Here is a 15,894-nt window from a genome sequence, read left to right as displayed (position 1 = left end):
TGGCTGTCCTGGAACTCACTTTGTAGACCAGGCTGGTCTCGAACTCAGAAATCCGCCTGCCTCTGCCTCCTGAGTGCTGGGATTAAAGGCATAAGGCATGCACCACCACGCCCGGCTGAAAACTAACTTTTTAAAACGATGTTATTGTTGTCTGTTTTGAGGTAGGGTCTCTTACAGCCCAGGCTTACAGTGTAGGCAGGCAGCCCTTGAACTCCTGAGATTACTTTCTCTGCCCACTCATCACATACTGGGGTTATAAGTATATACCACCACACTGGGCTTTAAAATGGTAACATCTGAAAGTTAATTAGGCCTGAGGATGCTCACACACACCATCAAGGCCCAGTGTTCATCTGTGGAATGGTCATAGGAGAGACATACTACACTAGACAGCAGAGGGGTGCTAATCAGGGATTAGGAATTCTCTGTGAAAGTAAATATAATCTCCAATTTTAAAGAGACTGTAATGATTAGAAGCCTATGTAACAGTTTGGCCATAGGTAGTCATTTATGAACCTTAGCTTGTATGTTCATTTATAATAAAATGTGATAGATCTGAATCACATGGTTATTATAGGAAGCTTATGAAATAAAATGAGACTACTTTGCAAGCAGACACTCTACAAAGGTATAGCAATGCTGTTGTCCAGGCTCATCTTCAGACTTCTAGTGAGGCTTTGGAGACAGGTACTGACTTCCTTTTCTGCCTAATACTATAGATGTTGTGATAGTGACACCTAATGACCAAAATTGGGAATTACATTTTCTAAGTAATTTATTTTTACTGTAGAATTTATATAAAAACTATTTTACAAACATAGTTTTATTTTAAAATAAATTTTAGCCTCTTATTCTGAAAAAAGTTTCATTTCACTCCTATATCCCATCATTTTACTTGCCTTGCAGTGAGTAATTCCAACATGGGAAACAGACCTGGCTTTGCCTTGAATACCAATCATATTATTTAACCCTGAGAACCTAGATTTATCTTCTGTAAAATGAGAGGAATAATAGTAACAACCATGTTGGTTTGTTGCAAGAAACGACAGAATCTCCAATGAAGTGTGTATGTTTGACATAGAAAGCAAGTTAGAAAAATATATCTGTTGTTACATTTATATTTTGGAGATAATTCTCGTGGAGTTTATCAGCCAGGTTATTTGGAGTAAAGGTGAATTTTATTTTTACAGTGTATGTGATTTGAGTTCAGATGTTCTTTTGTAAGAATAAAATGGGGAAAAAGTAGCTACCAAGGCCGAAATTATTGTAGCTGTTGTCAGTTTTGGGTTTTTTCTTAGTGTTTAGCATTGAAGGCAAGCAAAATAGTCAGTGAGCTTCTTCTGATCTTGAAGCTTCCTGAGGTGGGAGTTGTTCGTTGACTTCCTTGCAGATCTGTAGATACAGTATGCTGGGATGTCAGCAGTAGCTTTATTATCTTATGCATTGGCATTTTCACTGTATTTTGTTAAAATGAGTTCCATGCAAAGAACAACTGAAATGTAACACTTGAAGAAGCTCTTTTACTGTCTTTTCACCATGGCTTCTCTACATCCTTCCAGGCTTTGAGCTCATACACTTTTTTCTCCCCCCAGTGCACAAATTTCCATTGTGCTTTTAAAATGAGTTTTATGACTATGTGATGTTTTGTTTAACATTAGGGTCTCTCTTTTATACCCTAGATGGCCTGGAGTTTTGATAGGTAGCTCAGGCTAGACTTGGACTTGTCACTGCCTCTGCCTCCTGCGTGCTGAGATCGCAGGTTTGTGATACCTTGCTTGCAGTCCAGGAAGAATCTTGAAATATCTTTGTTAACAAAAGAGAAATCACAAATTTGCATATAAAATTGCCATCATAAAAAAATCATTAGCCTAGAAGAATTTTAAAATTTTTAAAAAGCTCCGTTAAAACATTTTTTAAACTGGCTAGCCTCTTCCTCTGAGTTGTCTTCTCGCTTTTGGCATAATGGCTATACCTTACCACCATTTATAAAATTGTTTCCAGAGATTGAACAAATGATTTGTTTAGAGACCAGTTTCACTAATAGCTCCGATTGACTTAGAACTCTCTATGTAAACCAGGCTTGCCTCAAAACTCAGAAAACTCGGAGATCTGCTTGCCTCTGCTTTCTGAGTATTGGCATCTACCATGCCTGTCTGAATAAATAATTTCTGAAGCTTTTTTTTTTTTTTTTTTTGGTAAGAAAATAAACTGTGAGATTGGGAGATTTTTATCCTATTAGAGTATTATCCAGTGTAATGGTGTTTGGTTGAATATGAAAAACTGAGTATGTCTTCTTTATTTTACAGAACAGAGGACAACGCAGCAGGGTCAGGTGTATTTCTTGCATACTCAGACTGGTGTGAGCACGTGGCATGATCCACGAGTGCCTAGGTAAGAACGTATCTTAAATATTATTGGTTTTATCTTTTGAGACTAGGTCTTACTATATAGTTCTGACTGGCCTGGACTTGTTATATAGTCCACACTACCCTCAAACTCATAAAGGTCCACCTTCTGAGTGCTTGGGATTAAAGGTGTGGGCTACTGTTCTTGCCCCTTAAGTACTCTTCACACCAACCATGACTATCCATTTCACCCAGGATTTTCTCATTTAAAAAAGATTAACTTGCCGGGCAGTGCTGGTGCATGCCTTTAATCCCAGCACTTGGGAGGCAGAGGCAGGTGGATTTCTGAGTTGGAGGCCAGCCTGGTCTACAGAGTGAGTTCCAGGACAGCCAGGGCTACACAGAGAAACCCTGTCTCGAAAAACCAAAAAGAAAAAAAAAAGAAAAGAAAAGAAAAGGAAAAAAAATGAACTTCTGGTGAGAAGGGTCTATAAACAAAAGAAACAAAAATTAGCTGCTAAAAACAGTTTATATAAAAGTTTGGTTCTTCCTGATAGTGTCTCAGCTTGATACTTAGCAGAAGTCTGGACAATGTCTATGGTCTCACCCTAGCTCCCTGCTAGTCTCGACTCCTTTCCCTTCAGCACCCCGGCTAAAAAATGTGGGGCGAAATACATGCCTGTAGGAGTCTGAAAAGTAATTTCAGGATATGGAAGCCTACCCTTAAGAAGAAGAGTAGTAGGGGGAGAGGAATGCAGTAAACGCTGCACGCCATCGCACACCGTGCAGTGCTGGCACTTGAAATGCTGAGACGGGGAAGAAGAGGAAGGAAGGATGGTGCATACATCACTGCCATTTACCACCTTAGCTGTTGTTTGTTCTGAGATGTGGTCCTTGGTTTTCCTTAGGCTAGTCATGATCTCCTCTACTAAAATGATTCTTCCTCAGCCTCCTGAGTGCCCACACTGTCCAGTGAGCTATTAGAATTTTGAGTATCTTTATATTGCAAATAATGAAGTTTTCAGACATTAGTTGTTTTGAGTTATTTTCTAGTGAGCCATATATACTAAGTACCAAGTAGTCTAGCCTGAAGCTACAAAGAAAGACTTGAATTTTAATTGGAATTGACTCTGTGGTGTACAAACATATTTATGTAATGAGGAGTTTTTATATACACTATACCAGTCATATCCAAAAAACAAGGCAAACCATTTGTGGGGGAAGCAGGGAGAGCAAGAGAACTTCTAAAGCTCATATCCAAACCTCTTTTATGTAGTTGAATCAAAAACAGATGGGACTGACTGGACTGGGTTGCTTTGATACTCTGTCTCATAAGAGCACAAATTTTATGTGGAGTAATGACATCTATATTTGAATAAGATTTTAACAATGCCCTGTATTTTCTTTGTCTATATGCCTCAGTTATCTTTAAAAGTTGTATTTTGTCTTTTGGAGCATCATTTAATAAATGTGTCTCTTTTATGGGAGGTTATATTTATTCCTTTTTATTTGTTTAAATCAGACATTAAAAAGCCTAGGTAAGTCTGCTGAGTCTCTTTAAAGACACCAGGAGCCGGGCGTGGTGGCGCACACCTTTAATCCCAGCACTCCGGAGGCAGAGGCAGGCGGATTTCTGAGTTCGAGCCCAGCCTGGTCTACAAAGTGAGTTCCAGGACAGCCAGGGCTATACAGAGAAACCCTGTCTCGGGGAAAAAAAAAAAAAAAAAAAAGACACCAGGAAAGAAGTACAATGGGGTTCTTTGAAGAGCTTATCTGTGGTGGATCTCTGAGTTCAAGGGCAGCCTGGTCTACTAGAATGAGTTCCTGAACAGCCAGGACTACACAGAGAAACCCTGTCTTGAAAAGCCAAAGCATAACCAAAAGAGCTTGTCTGTGTAGAGTATCCAGCTTAGCTCTACTTAAAGTTGCCCACAGTACTCCAGTAGCCAGTGTCTTAGAAGTCCTGTGCGGTAATGGTTTGCATCTCTCTTTAATTCCTGTAATTCATTCTGTTGCATTCTGACTTAAGTCTTGAAATGCAGACTTGTATTATTTTTTATGAAGCTGTCTAACTTTACATTTTTTAGTTATTCTCCACTTGAGCATAAAAATAATTTCTGGTGTTTTACTCTTTGAATTGTCACTGTAGATTTATGCATTCTAAATAAAATCATATAAAAGTAAATTCTACATTATTTCAATAGTAGAATTATTTGTCCTTTGGTTTTTGTAATTGTTTCCCATCACTAAAATTTTGATCTAAGAAAAGCCACCTGGTGCTCGATTTGGCAGCACATATACTAAAATTGGACCGATACAGAGATTTAGCATGGTCCCTGTGCAAGGATGACATGAAAATTTGTGAAGCGTTCCATATTTTTCAGCAGATACTAGAAAGTGAGAAAGACTTGGAAGAAGCCAGGGAGTATAACAAATCCTGTGCAGTGCTGAATTCCGTGAAGCTAGAAGCTTGACGTTTTTCTATATAGGTTTTTTTGTTGTTTTTTTTTTTTGCATTAAATCCTGGGGTCCATTCTACAATTCGTTACTTTTGGCCACAGATGTGTTTAATAACATGAAAACATGGTTCTTTTTATGCAGTTGCATATATTTTTCTTTGCATAACTTAATGTGTCAGATAATGAGTTCATCTTAAAAAAACAAAAACAAAAACTGGGCAGTGGTAGTGCACACCTTTAGTCCCAGCACTCAGGAGGCAGAGGCAGGCGGATTTCTGAGTGCAAGGCCAGCTTGGTCTACTGAGTGAGTTATAGGACAGCTAGGGATATACAGAGAAACTCTGTCTTGAAAAAAAAAAAAAGAAAGAAAGAAAGAAAAAAAAAAAGAAAAAAGAAAGAAAGAAACGGAAAGGAAAGAAAAGAAAAAAAGAAAAGCCACCTGTTCTTTTAAATAAATTTTCCTTGATAACTCATCTTTGCAATTGAATGCCTCTTTTATGTTTTTAAACTTTGCAGTGATAGAGTTCACACACAGGGCTTGTACATGCAAAGCAAACCCTTTATTGTTTGGCTTTTGTCTCCTGTTGTTCTTGCATCATTTTTATACCACATAGTTTGTTTTTAAATTCTAATTCATTTTGTGTATATGATTTTTTTTTGCCTGCATGTATATCTGTGTACCACATGCATTTCTGGTGCCCATGGAGGCCAGAAGACGGCATTGGATCCCCTAGAACTGACATTACAGATGGTTGTGAGCTACCTACCATGTCGGTACTGGGGATCAAACACAGGTCCTTTGGGGGAGCCAGTGTCCTTAACCACTAAGCCATCTCTCCAGCCCTTGTTATACGTCTTATACATCACACCCTCTATCTTTATGGTCTTTTTTACTTAGAGCTCTAATTCAGTGGCTTACTGTTTATACTAGCTGTCACAATGTGGTCACTTCTAAAGTCTTCATTGACTTTAGGTTGTGTGAGGTTCTTACTTGGATTTGGTGTGTTGTGTTGTGTTGTTTTGTTTGATTTTGAGGTAGGTTCATTATGTAGCTCTGGCTGATATAACACACAGAAATTCACCTGCTTCTGCTGGGTTTAAAGGTTTTGTGTGTGTGTGTGTGTGTGTGTGTGTGTGTGTGTGTGTGTGTGTGTGTGTGTGTGGTTTTTTAGATGACACAGTCTTGGTCTGTAGCCCAGGCTGGACTTGAGCTTGCACTCTACCTATTTCCTCAGCCTCTGAGTGCTGGGATCACTGTTATATGCCACCATGCCTGATGTGTTACCTGATCCTTATTAGTTGGCATTCTCTGGTCCTAAGATGAGAATTTGGAAAGTTTTTCTAGAATTGCTTCACCCTTTGGAGCTCTCGGCTTGAGATGTTCCAGGACTTCTTTCCCAATCTTGGTGCTGACCTCCCCCTTCGCAGCTGCCACTCAAGTTCCACTTGAACGCCCCCCAGTGGGGAGTCACTTCTCTGTTGAACAGAACCAAGTCAGTTCTTCGTTGTTATTGTGAATTGAAGGTTCTCAGAACTTTGCTTTGCCTCTTCTGTAGTAGTTTTCAAGATTTAGTTGTTCTGCAGCAAAGGAGTGGCCAGGATAATTTTTAGCAGAAATCAGAATCACTATCTGAAGAAATCTCTAAGAGCTGGAAATGCCTCAGTGGACACTGTTCATCTTCACCTGCAGCCTCCAGTAACTTGGACACCCTGGGACTTCTGTAGAAGTGTTGCTCTAGCAGGACAGGATGAAAATCTACACTGCTGTTGCTGGTTCATAAACAGTCAGAGGGGAGCAGTACACATAGAACGAGGTTGGGGAGGGCTAAGATCGTCTATGCTTCTAGGCATCCCCACCCCACCAGCCACCTCAGTGCGTTCAGCTGCGTTCTGTGTGGTCCTGTATATCCTTATGGTGTATGATACAGTTACAGTGGTCCTTGTCTGTTAAAAGTACTTGAGCTTTTCTTTGTTGCTGCAGTAAGCCTTAAAGCATTCTTCTTAAGTATTCTTACCAGGTTTTTCTTCATGAAATTTATAGACTTCAAAACTTTAAAACAACATATTTTGTTTAAAAAAAATGTTATGATCATTTCCAGGATCAGGATTTTAGTAATGTTTCCAGTTTTGCTTTGTTGAAGAACATTACAATCACTCATTGCATGCACATTTGTTTATACCAACTTTATGATATACTAAAGAAAGAAAATATTGAATAGAAATTTTTTATATGGTTGACTCTTGTAAAACAATACTTTCTGTCAAACAAATATTGAAGTGTAGTTTATGTTGGCAAGTAGTATGATGGCTCTGTATGAATTTAAAATGTGTATGACATTAAAGCCTAGGAACTTACTAAAAGCCAGACTATGTGATAAGTTCTGATCCATTTAGGAATTGGGTATTGAATGTGCAAGTTTGGGAAACCATTGGGAATTAAAGATTCCAGCTGAGCATCTCAAGTTTCTGAAACAATACGTTTTCTCAGACTTCATGGAATTGCTCTGTGTCACATACACTGCTTGGCTCAGCAAGCCCAGTAATGAGGTATTTCTGTTGTATATTTGTTTTGCAGGGATCTTAGCAACATCAATTGTGAAGAGCTCGGTCCTTTGCCTCCTGGATGGGAGATCCGCAATACTGCAACAGGAAGAGTTTATTTCGTTGACCATAACAATAGAACAACACAATTTACAGATCCCCGGCTCTCTGCTAACTTGCATTTAGTTTTAAAGTAAGTTTTAAAATAGTACATGTGAAAATATTGTTCTAAACAAGAGGATATATATGTGGTTTTTATAATGTGAAAGAATATGCACCCTCTTAAATTTACAATATTGATTTATATTTATGATGAGTTCTCAAGGGATAGTCCAGGCTGGCTTTGAATTACTGGTGTAGTCTGGCAGCTCTTCCTGCCTCTCCTTCTTCAATGTTGGGATTGTAGACATGAGCCACCATGCCTAGCTATAATTTACTTTTACTAATCAGAGTATATAAAAGAAAATGGGATATTTTATTCTGATGTAGTGCATATCTTACTTTAACTGTGCTCAAACAGGAACCAGTACTGAAATGTTAGAAGAAGTATACATGAGAAGTGCTCAGGCAAGAAGGCTGTTTACAGAGGCCGTAGCTTGACCAGAAGCTGAGACTGAGCAGTGTGCTGCCATCCTGTTACAGACAGCTGATAACAGTGACTGACAGACATCTCAGTAGCACTGTCTGTGTGCAAAGTGTTATTCTTTGTTCCTTGCATGTATTAAGTTTCTTCCTGGTAAATATTTCTACAGATGAGGGAACAAGCAGAGGTTGACTTTCTGTAATTTTCCCAACGTGAAGTGCTACTAGATTCAGACCTGTCAATGCTTTGGTTTCTGAGCATGTTTGTACTGCATGGTTTTGTACCATATTTGCATCTTTTACTTTGATTTCTCTCTAGTTGCCCATTTTCTCCTAACTTCGTTACTTACTGGCATTGTCTTCTGAGGAAACAAGGGAGGAAGGGAAGAGAAAAGGGAGCTTCAGCATCAGGAAAGCAGCAGTGTGTCTTTGTCACCAGTTCTGGTAAAGACACTTGGGGAGTGGTAGAACAACAGACCATGGCTTCCTGGAATCCTGAGAACAAAGTTGTATCCACAGAGTAACTCAATTTAGAATCTCAAAATAAATACTACCTGTTCTGCTTTCTTCATTCATTAATGTGTGCAATAAATATTGTGTTAAATGTTAGAATAAAATAAAACTAATAGAGGTCAGGGATGATTTTGGGAAATATTCTTGCTTCATTTTTTTAGGGGTAGAGTCCATGGGGTAAATTAAATGAGAACTGGCTACCACTTGTTTAGAATAATACAAAAAAAAATTTAATATGTGTCTTTGTTACTGCTTTGAAAAAATTTTAGGGGGGTTGTCTCTTTCCACCACCCACCCCCAACAGGGTCTTCTTGATCTGACTATTCTAGAACTTAACACTTAGACCAGACTGACTTTGAACTCAGAGATCCACCCTTCTCTGCCTCCCTAGTGCTGGGATTAAAGGCGTGCGCCACTATGTCTAACGTGTTGAATATTTATGATTACCTTGTCAGACTCATTATGTTAATAGACCTTTTTATTGTGGCTAGATGCTAAAACTTGAGTTATAAATGAAATTTCAAAATATCTGTAAGCATTTGAAGAAATGGCAGGAAATCATGGGCTGTTTATCTATACATTAAGATCTATAACCTAGGTAGCAAATAATACAGTGTGCAGCCTATCCTTTGATTAATAATACAGTGTGCAGCCTATCCTTTGATTACTGCTCTGGGGCACTGGCATAATGGTAGAATTAAAGGATCATAAAATGTTTTTAGAGCTGTGAGATGGGTCACTGGGTAAAGGTGCTTGCCACAAAGCCCAAGCTGGTTATCTGAGACTCATGTGGTAGAGAGAACCAACCGCATGCTGTCCTGTGACCTCCCTGTGAACACAATGGCATAGCTGTGCCCTAAATAAATAAATGAATGTAATAAAATATTTTTATTTTTCCTAGGTAGTAAGTTCAGTTCAATCTTTTACTAACACTCTATGAGCACTGGTGAACCCTTGTTAGTACTGACTTTATTTACCCATCTGTTCACCCTCCCTGGCCTTGATTTTCTTATGGGATACCCCAGTAAAGGCATGGGCCTACAACTTGGTTCATCTTCTTAGTATCATATCTTTCCCATGTAGTTCTGTGTAGTGTTCTATACATTTTGCTTCTCAAGAAACTATATTTTAAAAAAAAGCTTTCAGTATCTAAAAGAATCAAAATTGCAAATGTGATGATATTTTTTGTTTTGGGGGGGTGGGTGGGTTGTTTTCTTTGTTTTGTTTTGAGGCAGGGTTTTACTATGTAGATCAAGCTGACCTTGAACTCATAGAGATCCTCCTGAGTGCTGGGAACAAAGGCATATGTCACCACAACAGGCCCATGATTTCATTTAGTAATTTGTTTGTTTGGTTGGTTGGTTGTTTTTTCAAGACAGGGTTTCTCTGTATATAGCCCTGGCTGTCCTGAAACTCACTCTGTAGACCAGGCTGGCCTCAAACTCAGAAATCCGCCTCTGCCTCCCAAGTGCTGGGATTAAAGGCGTGCGCCATCACGCCCGGCTGATGATAATTTTAAATTGCATTTTGTTGTAATATTTATTTGGAGATTAGGTTTAGCTTTGTTGCATAAACCTGTTGGAACTGGTCTTATCCAGGTTGCTTTTGTTGTTTTCCTGCCTCAGTTTCTCAAGTGCTGGATTTTTTTTCTTTTTTTAAAGATTTATTTATTTGTATTTATATGAGTACACTGTAGCTATCTTCAGACACACCAGAAGAATACATTGGCCCTCATTACAGATGGTTGTGAGCCACCATGTGGTTGCTGGGAATTGAACTCAGGACCTCTGGAAGAGCAGTCAGTGCTTTTTTTTTTTTTTTTAAGATTTTATTTATTTAATGTATGCAAGTGCACTGTAGCTGTGTACAGACACACCAGATCTCATTACAGATGGTTGTGAGCCACCATGTGGTTGCTGGGAATTGAACTCAGGACCTCTGGAAGAGCAGTCAATGCTCTTAACCGCTGAGCCATCTCTCCAACCCAAGTGCTGGATTCTTTGATTTTCGTTTTCTGCCTGTTGTGGTAAGCTTATTCTTGTGTGTGTTATTTTGAGACCGGGTATCACTGAGTTGCCAGTCTGGTCCTGAACTCTCTCTGTGGCCTTGGTAGCCCTTGAACTCGGGGTCCTGTGCTTTAGGTACCTACACACCAGACCGGCTTGAGTCATTGCTACCTTATTTGATAACACTAATAGACAGGGTCTTAGAGATCCCGCTGTGGCCTTAACCTTACTAAGTAGCAGAAGATAACCTGGCTTCTAATATAGGGTACCATGCCTGGCTTATAATGTGGGTTTGATTCCTTTGTATAATTTTTTAAGCCTATCCAGTCAGGGGAGTTGGGGGGGTGGGGAATAAGGGTGGGTAAGTGTCTCTGTCTGTGGCAGCAATGTTCTTGGAGTAAATACTTTGGCTGTTATCCAAATAATAAAATCTTGAAGTTAGTTTAACTATTAATCTGACTTTTAGGGAGCTGTTATGTATGAATTATATATAACCTTAACAAACATTTGTAAATTGCTTTGATTCTAAGGGGTTTTTTATGTTTTGTTTTGTTTTTTCCTGTTTCAACATTTTAGGAAGTGAGGGGGAAATGTAGATTTCTATGCAAATTATGTAGAGGGCAGTTATCTAAGCCAGAAAAAAATAGAGTAGGCAAGTTAAATTTTAGAGTGCAGTCTTGAATTTAAACTAAAAGAGTTGGGGATTACTTTTTTGAGAGAAGCAATAGGAGAAGTTGCCTGTTAGAAGTCTGAGGTAGACTTGTGTGTAGTGTGCACATTGAGGGCAGCCTGCAGTTATATTGAGGCTACCTGCACCTCCCTCAGTTCTCTCCTTCAGAGTTCTTCCTGAGATCCTGTGGTTACTCTCTGTAAAGGGATATATTTGATGTTATGCAGTTAAATTGTTCCTGTATTTGAGGCCTCACCATATAATCTATACATGTCAAGATACAACATTATTAAACTGTTACAAAATATTGTCACTAGGACTCAGTAAATCATGAGGCCAAGGATACATATCCTTTGCCCAAACTCCCAATTTGAAAAAGAATCTTGTATGCCTGGAAAGATGGCTCAGCGGTTAAGAGCACTGGCTATTCCTCCAGAGGTTCTGAGTTCAATTCTCACAACAATCTGTAATGGGATTTGCCCTTTTCTGGTGAGTCTGAAGACAGCTACTTATACACATAAAATAAATACATCTTTATAAGAGAAAAAGAATAAAAGATCTTGCTTGAAAAGCATACTTTATACATCCAGTCTTCTCTTCATCAGTGAGAAAAACGCAGCCTCAGACAGGTCCCCTGCTTTCCCAGAAGTACATAAAGCTGCTACAGCTGGGCTTTGAGCTCAGTCTGACTGTGGAGGGTCTTTTCCTCTTCCTCTTCCTGTTCTCACCCTTTAACACAATGCCTGATATTTTTAATTCCATGACAGAAATTCTACCTTATAATTAAGGAAACTTTTAAAAGTTACTATGAACAGAGATTACAAGTTGAATCTTTTCTGTTTGTCAGGCTTACCTATTTCAAGAAAATAATTTGCTTAATAAGGACTCTGGACATTGTCTGAGGCCTTGCAGGTAGCAGACTGGCATCCCCACTGTTTTCTGACCAGTGTTGACATCATCCCTTATGTACCCTCCCCTTACATACCCTAACATAGCTGAGGAGGCAGGCTGCCTCACTGTTTTTTATTTTTGCGTTTTAGACAGAATCAGGTGTAGGGGTAAAGGTCTCCATTGCGCTGCCAGTTTAGGCTTCTGTTTGGTTCTTCCAGGAAAACAGACTCTAGATGATGGGGTTTGTGGCACCTGCCTGAGCTTTAAATTAGGTGATGGGATGTTGTAGAGGAAATGGTATCTAAGCAGTTTTTCTTAGCATCTGTATAAGGCTTTATGAATAGAGCCTCGGTAACCAGTTCTGTCAGGCTGGTGATCTGCCTCATAAGACTTAGACATTGGTAGATTTCTCTTACAGGCTAATGCTGACTTAAGTGTAGAATTGCAACCTTGTATGTTCTAAAGTACTTTGATAACATTTCTGTTTACTTACAGTCGACAGAACCAGTTGAAAGATCAACAGCAACAGCAAGTGGTGTCGTTGTGTCCTGATGACACTGAGTGTCTGACAGTGCCAAGGTACAAGCGAGATTTGGTTCAAAAACTAAAAATCTTGCGGCAAGAACTTTCCCAACAGCAGCCTCAAGCTGGCCACTGCCGCGTTGAGGTGTCTAGGGAAGAGATTTTTGAGGTAAATATATAATCCTTAATTCCAATTAGAAGACAATTAAATTTAGTGAGTTCCTTTTTTTTTTTTTTTTCCCTTTGTTTTGAGACTCACTATGTAGCTCTGGCTAGCCTGGAACTGTTTGTATTGACCAGGCTGTTCTCAAACATCTGCCTCTACCTCCCTCCCTCAAAGACTGAGATTAAAGGCATGTATCATCATGCCTGGATTTTGTTTTACTCTTTTATTTTATATATATATATATTTTTTAATGTATGAATGCTCTGTATATACAGAAGAGGGCATCAGATCCGGTTACAGATGGTCGTGATCCGCCATGTGGTTGCTGGGAATTGAACTCAGGCAGTTCAATTCCTCTGGCAGAGTAGCCAGTGCTCTTAACCACTGAGTCATCTCTCCAGACCCTGTTTACTCTTTCTAAGAATACACTTTTGAAACTCTTACCTGATTGGAGTAAAGGTATTCTCTTTTTCTTTTTCTTTTTTTTTTCTTTTTCTTTCCTTCCTTATTTTCTTTCTTTGCTTCTCTCTCTCTCTCTCTCTCTCTCTCTCTCTCTCTCTCTCTCTCTCTCTCTCTTCCTATTTTGCTATGGCTGTCCTGAGCTCACTCTGTAGACCAGGCTGGCCTCAAACTCAGAGATCTGCCTCCTGATGAGCTTTTTGTCCTTGGTTACAGTGTCATTTGTATTTCAAAATGATAAAAAGAGCTTCTTCCCACTTGGAAAACACAAAATAATAATAGGTGATGCTTGTGCACTGGAAGGATCCAGAAGTCCTGGGTTCCCGGTCTTGGGAGGCAGAGGAGTCCTCCTTAGAGGTTGTTAGTGCTCTCGGGCCGGGATCATAGTCATGGCCAAGGCTGCAGTCTTGGAGCTCATGAGGGAAGTAAGGCTTGAAATGATAAGTAGATCCTGTTACCATGGTGGGCTTTGTGGTCAAGAACTGGGTGCTAGAGAAACAGCTCAGCTGTCAAAAGTGCTTATTCTTCCAGAGGACTTGAATTCAGTTACAGCATCTATGTCAGATGGTTCACAACCACTTATAAATCAAGATTCAAGGATGCAATGGCCTCAGTGGACACCAACACAGGCAACTGAGTAAAAATAAAAATAAATCTTTCATAAGGAGTTGGGGGCCGGGGGAGCTGGAGAGATGGTTAAGAGCCCTGACTGCTCTTCCAGAGGTCCTGAGTTTAATCCTGGCAACCACATGGCTCACAGCTATATGTAATGGGATCTGATGCCCTCTTCTGGTGTGTCTGAAGATAGCTACAGTGTACTCATTTACATAAAATAAATAATTCTTAAAAAAAAAAAAATCAGGTCCCTAGGCAAAAGTAACTTCTTGGGGTGTTCTTCATGATTAAGGTTGTGAAGATTAATAAGGCAGTCTTACACTGGCTAGTGGACAGGTTCAAGGCATTTGTTGGCCATTGGAGACTACAATGGTCACATTGATGTTAGTGCTATTGAGAAACAGATGTGCTCACCAAGTCTCCCTATCTGAAACTACCTGATTATCTTACTCATGGGTCTCTGTACAGAAGAGCCAGGATCCAGCTGTTGGCTACCATAAAGGAATTTTTAGACAAGGAAAAGAAAGTGAAATAAGCCCATTTAAAGAAGATAAAGGCATGTGATACCACACCTAACTATACAATCTCAGCACTCTGGAGTTAGAGACAGGTGGATCTCCACAGGATCAAGGCCAGCCTAGTCTACATAGCAATTTCCAGGCCATCCAGAGGCCAACATTATCTATTTAGGGTGTTCAAAGTCTGTCTGGGCTTTGTTAGAGTCTATCTTTACCCTGTCCCCAATATAAAGTTGTCTATGTGGTTAATAGATTATGTTCTTACATATAAGTAATATAATATACTTCTGTTCTTTTAGAACTCTGATTCTTTTAGTTTTTTCTGGTGTCTCTGACTTAAATTAGTTTTGTGAATTGGAGAGGAAGAAAAGTTAGAGGCTAAAGCACCTAATGATGATAGTATATCAAAATTATTTTTCAGGAATCATATCGACAGGTCATGAAAATGAGGCCAAAAGATCTATGGAAGCGATTAATGATAAAATTTCGTGGAGAAGAAGGTCTTGACTATGGAGGAGTTGCCAGGTAAATACATGGATATCTATTTATTATTCATTCAATCAATCATCATTTGTTTATTTATTTATAGTTAATCTGTGTGAGTATTTTGCCTGCATGTCTGAATGTGTACCATGTGCATGCAGTGCCCAAGGAGGCCAGAAAAGGACATTGGATTCTGTGGAACTTGAGTTACAGACTATTATGAACTACTCTGGGGTGCTAGGAGCACAGCCCAGGTTCTTCACAAGGGCAGACAGTACTCTTAACTACTGAACCATCTCTTCAGCCCCTGTATGGACCTTTGTATTCAACAAGATTAAGATGTGCCTATAGCTTGTAGCTGTCATGAATGTTCAGGTATAAAACTCCCCACTGTTTGCAATACAGATGCAGTCCTAGTGGATTCACTCACATTGAGGTGACAGTAGCAGAAGCATAGTTAATACTCAGGATCATGGAAGCCCTGCAGGACTCTGTAGGGCTGGCTGGCCTGCATTTTCACATCTTCAGCATATTGTATTTCCTTTGCCTCATACTGTCAGTTTTAAACTGAATGCTGTTTCCCTGCTTGGCTAAACAAGGATGTATTATATTTGCTTACTTGTACACATGTATATCTCACAATAGCCCTTAAGAATATTTTAATAGAGAAAGTATTGTATGCTGTCTCTCTCTGTCCTTAATCATATATTAAATCCAACTTATTTTTGATGGCATGTGTGCTGTTAGGATTTTTTTTCAGGTGTGACATTTACTTTACATGAATGTAGGAGAACCACAGCCCTGGACAGAACTGCTGTCCTGTAAGGACTGCTAAGTAGTCTTGGTTCTCCTATTCTAAATCCACCCTAAGTAAACCGTTTTCACCAAGTCCTACAATTGTTAGTGCCGCTTGTGTTTACCAGACTTTACCTAAAGATGAGCACTTTCTGCACCTTCCTTACTTTATAGTTCTTTCATAACTATTCTCTGTGCTTTTTTTAAAAAAGATTTATTTATTTATTATATGTAAGTACACTGTAGCTGTCTTCAGACACTCCAGAAGAGGAGTCAGATCTTGTTATGGATGGTTGTGAGCCACCATGTGGTTGCTGGGATTTGAACTC

At 39.3% G+C, this 15,894-nt stretch overlaps 1 protein-coding gene and 1 non-coding gene across 3 annotated transcripts in view; both read left to right on the top strand.

The window, feature by feature from the left end:
* The window catches only part of Smurf2 (SMAD specific E3 ubiquitin protein ligase 2), a 100,764-nt gene that overhangs the window by 65,513 nt on the left and 19,357 nt on the right, over positions 1–15,894 (top strand). For both annotated transcript variants that reach the window (XM_029545967.1, XM_021211735.1), the window contains 4 exons: positions 2,307–2,391; positions 7,380–7,538; positions 12,503–12,698; positions 14,709–14,812. In XM_029545967.1, the coding sequence (XP_029401827.1) occupies positions 2,307–2,391; positions 7,380–7,538; positions 12,503–12,698; positions 14,709–14,812 (544 nt within the window). The remainder of the gene's footprint in view (positions 1–2,306; positions 2,392–7,379; positions 7,539–12,502; positions 12,699–14,708; positions 14,813–15,894) is intronic.
* Positions 4,622–4,726, top strand: LOC115065479. The gene has a single exon (XR_003845257.1). It is a non-coding gene; the product is annotated as a U6 spliceosomal RNA (small nuclear RNA).

The sequence above is a fragment of the Mus pahari genome, chromosome 14, assembly GCF_900095145.1.
Source record: "Mus pahari chromosome 14, PAHARI_EIJ_v1.1, whole genome shotgun sequence".
Lineage (NCBI taxonomy): Eukaryota > Metazoa > Chordata > Mammalia > Rodentia > Muridae > Mus > Mus pahari.
This window is presented reverse-complemented; position numbering and strand designations above follow the sequence as displayed.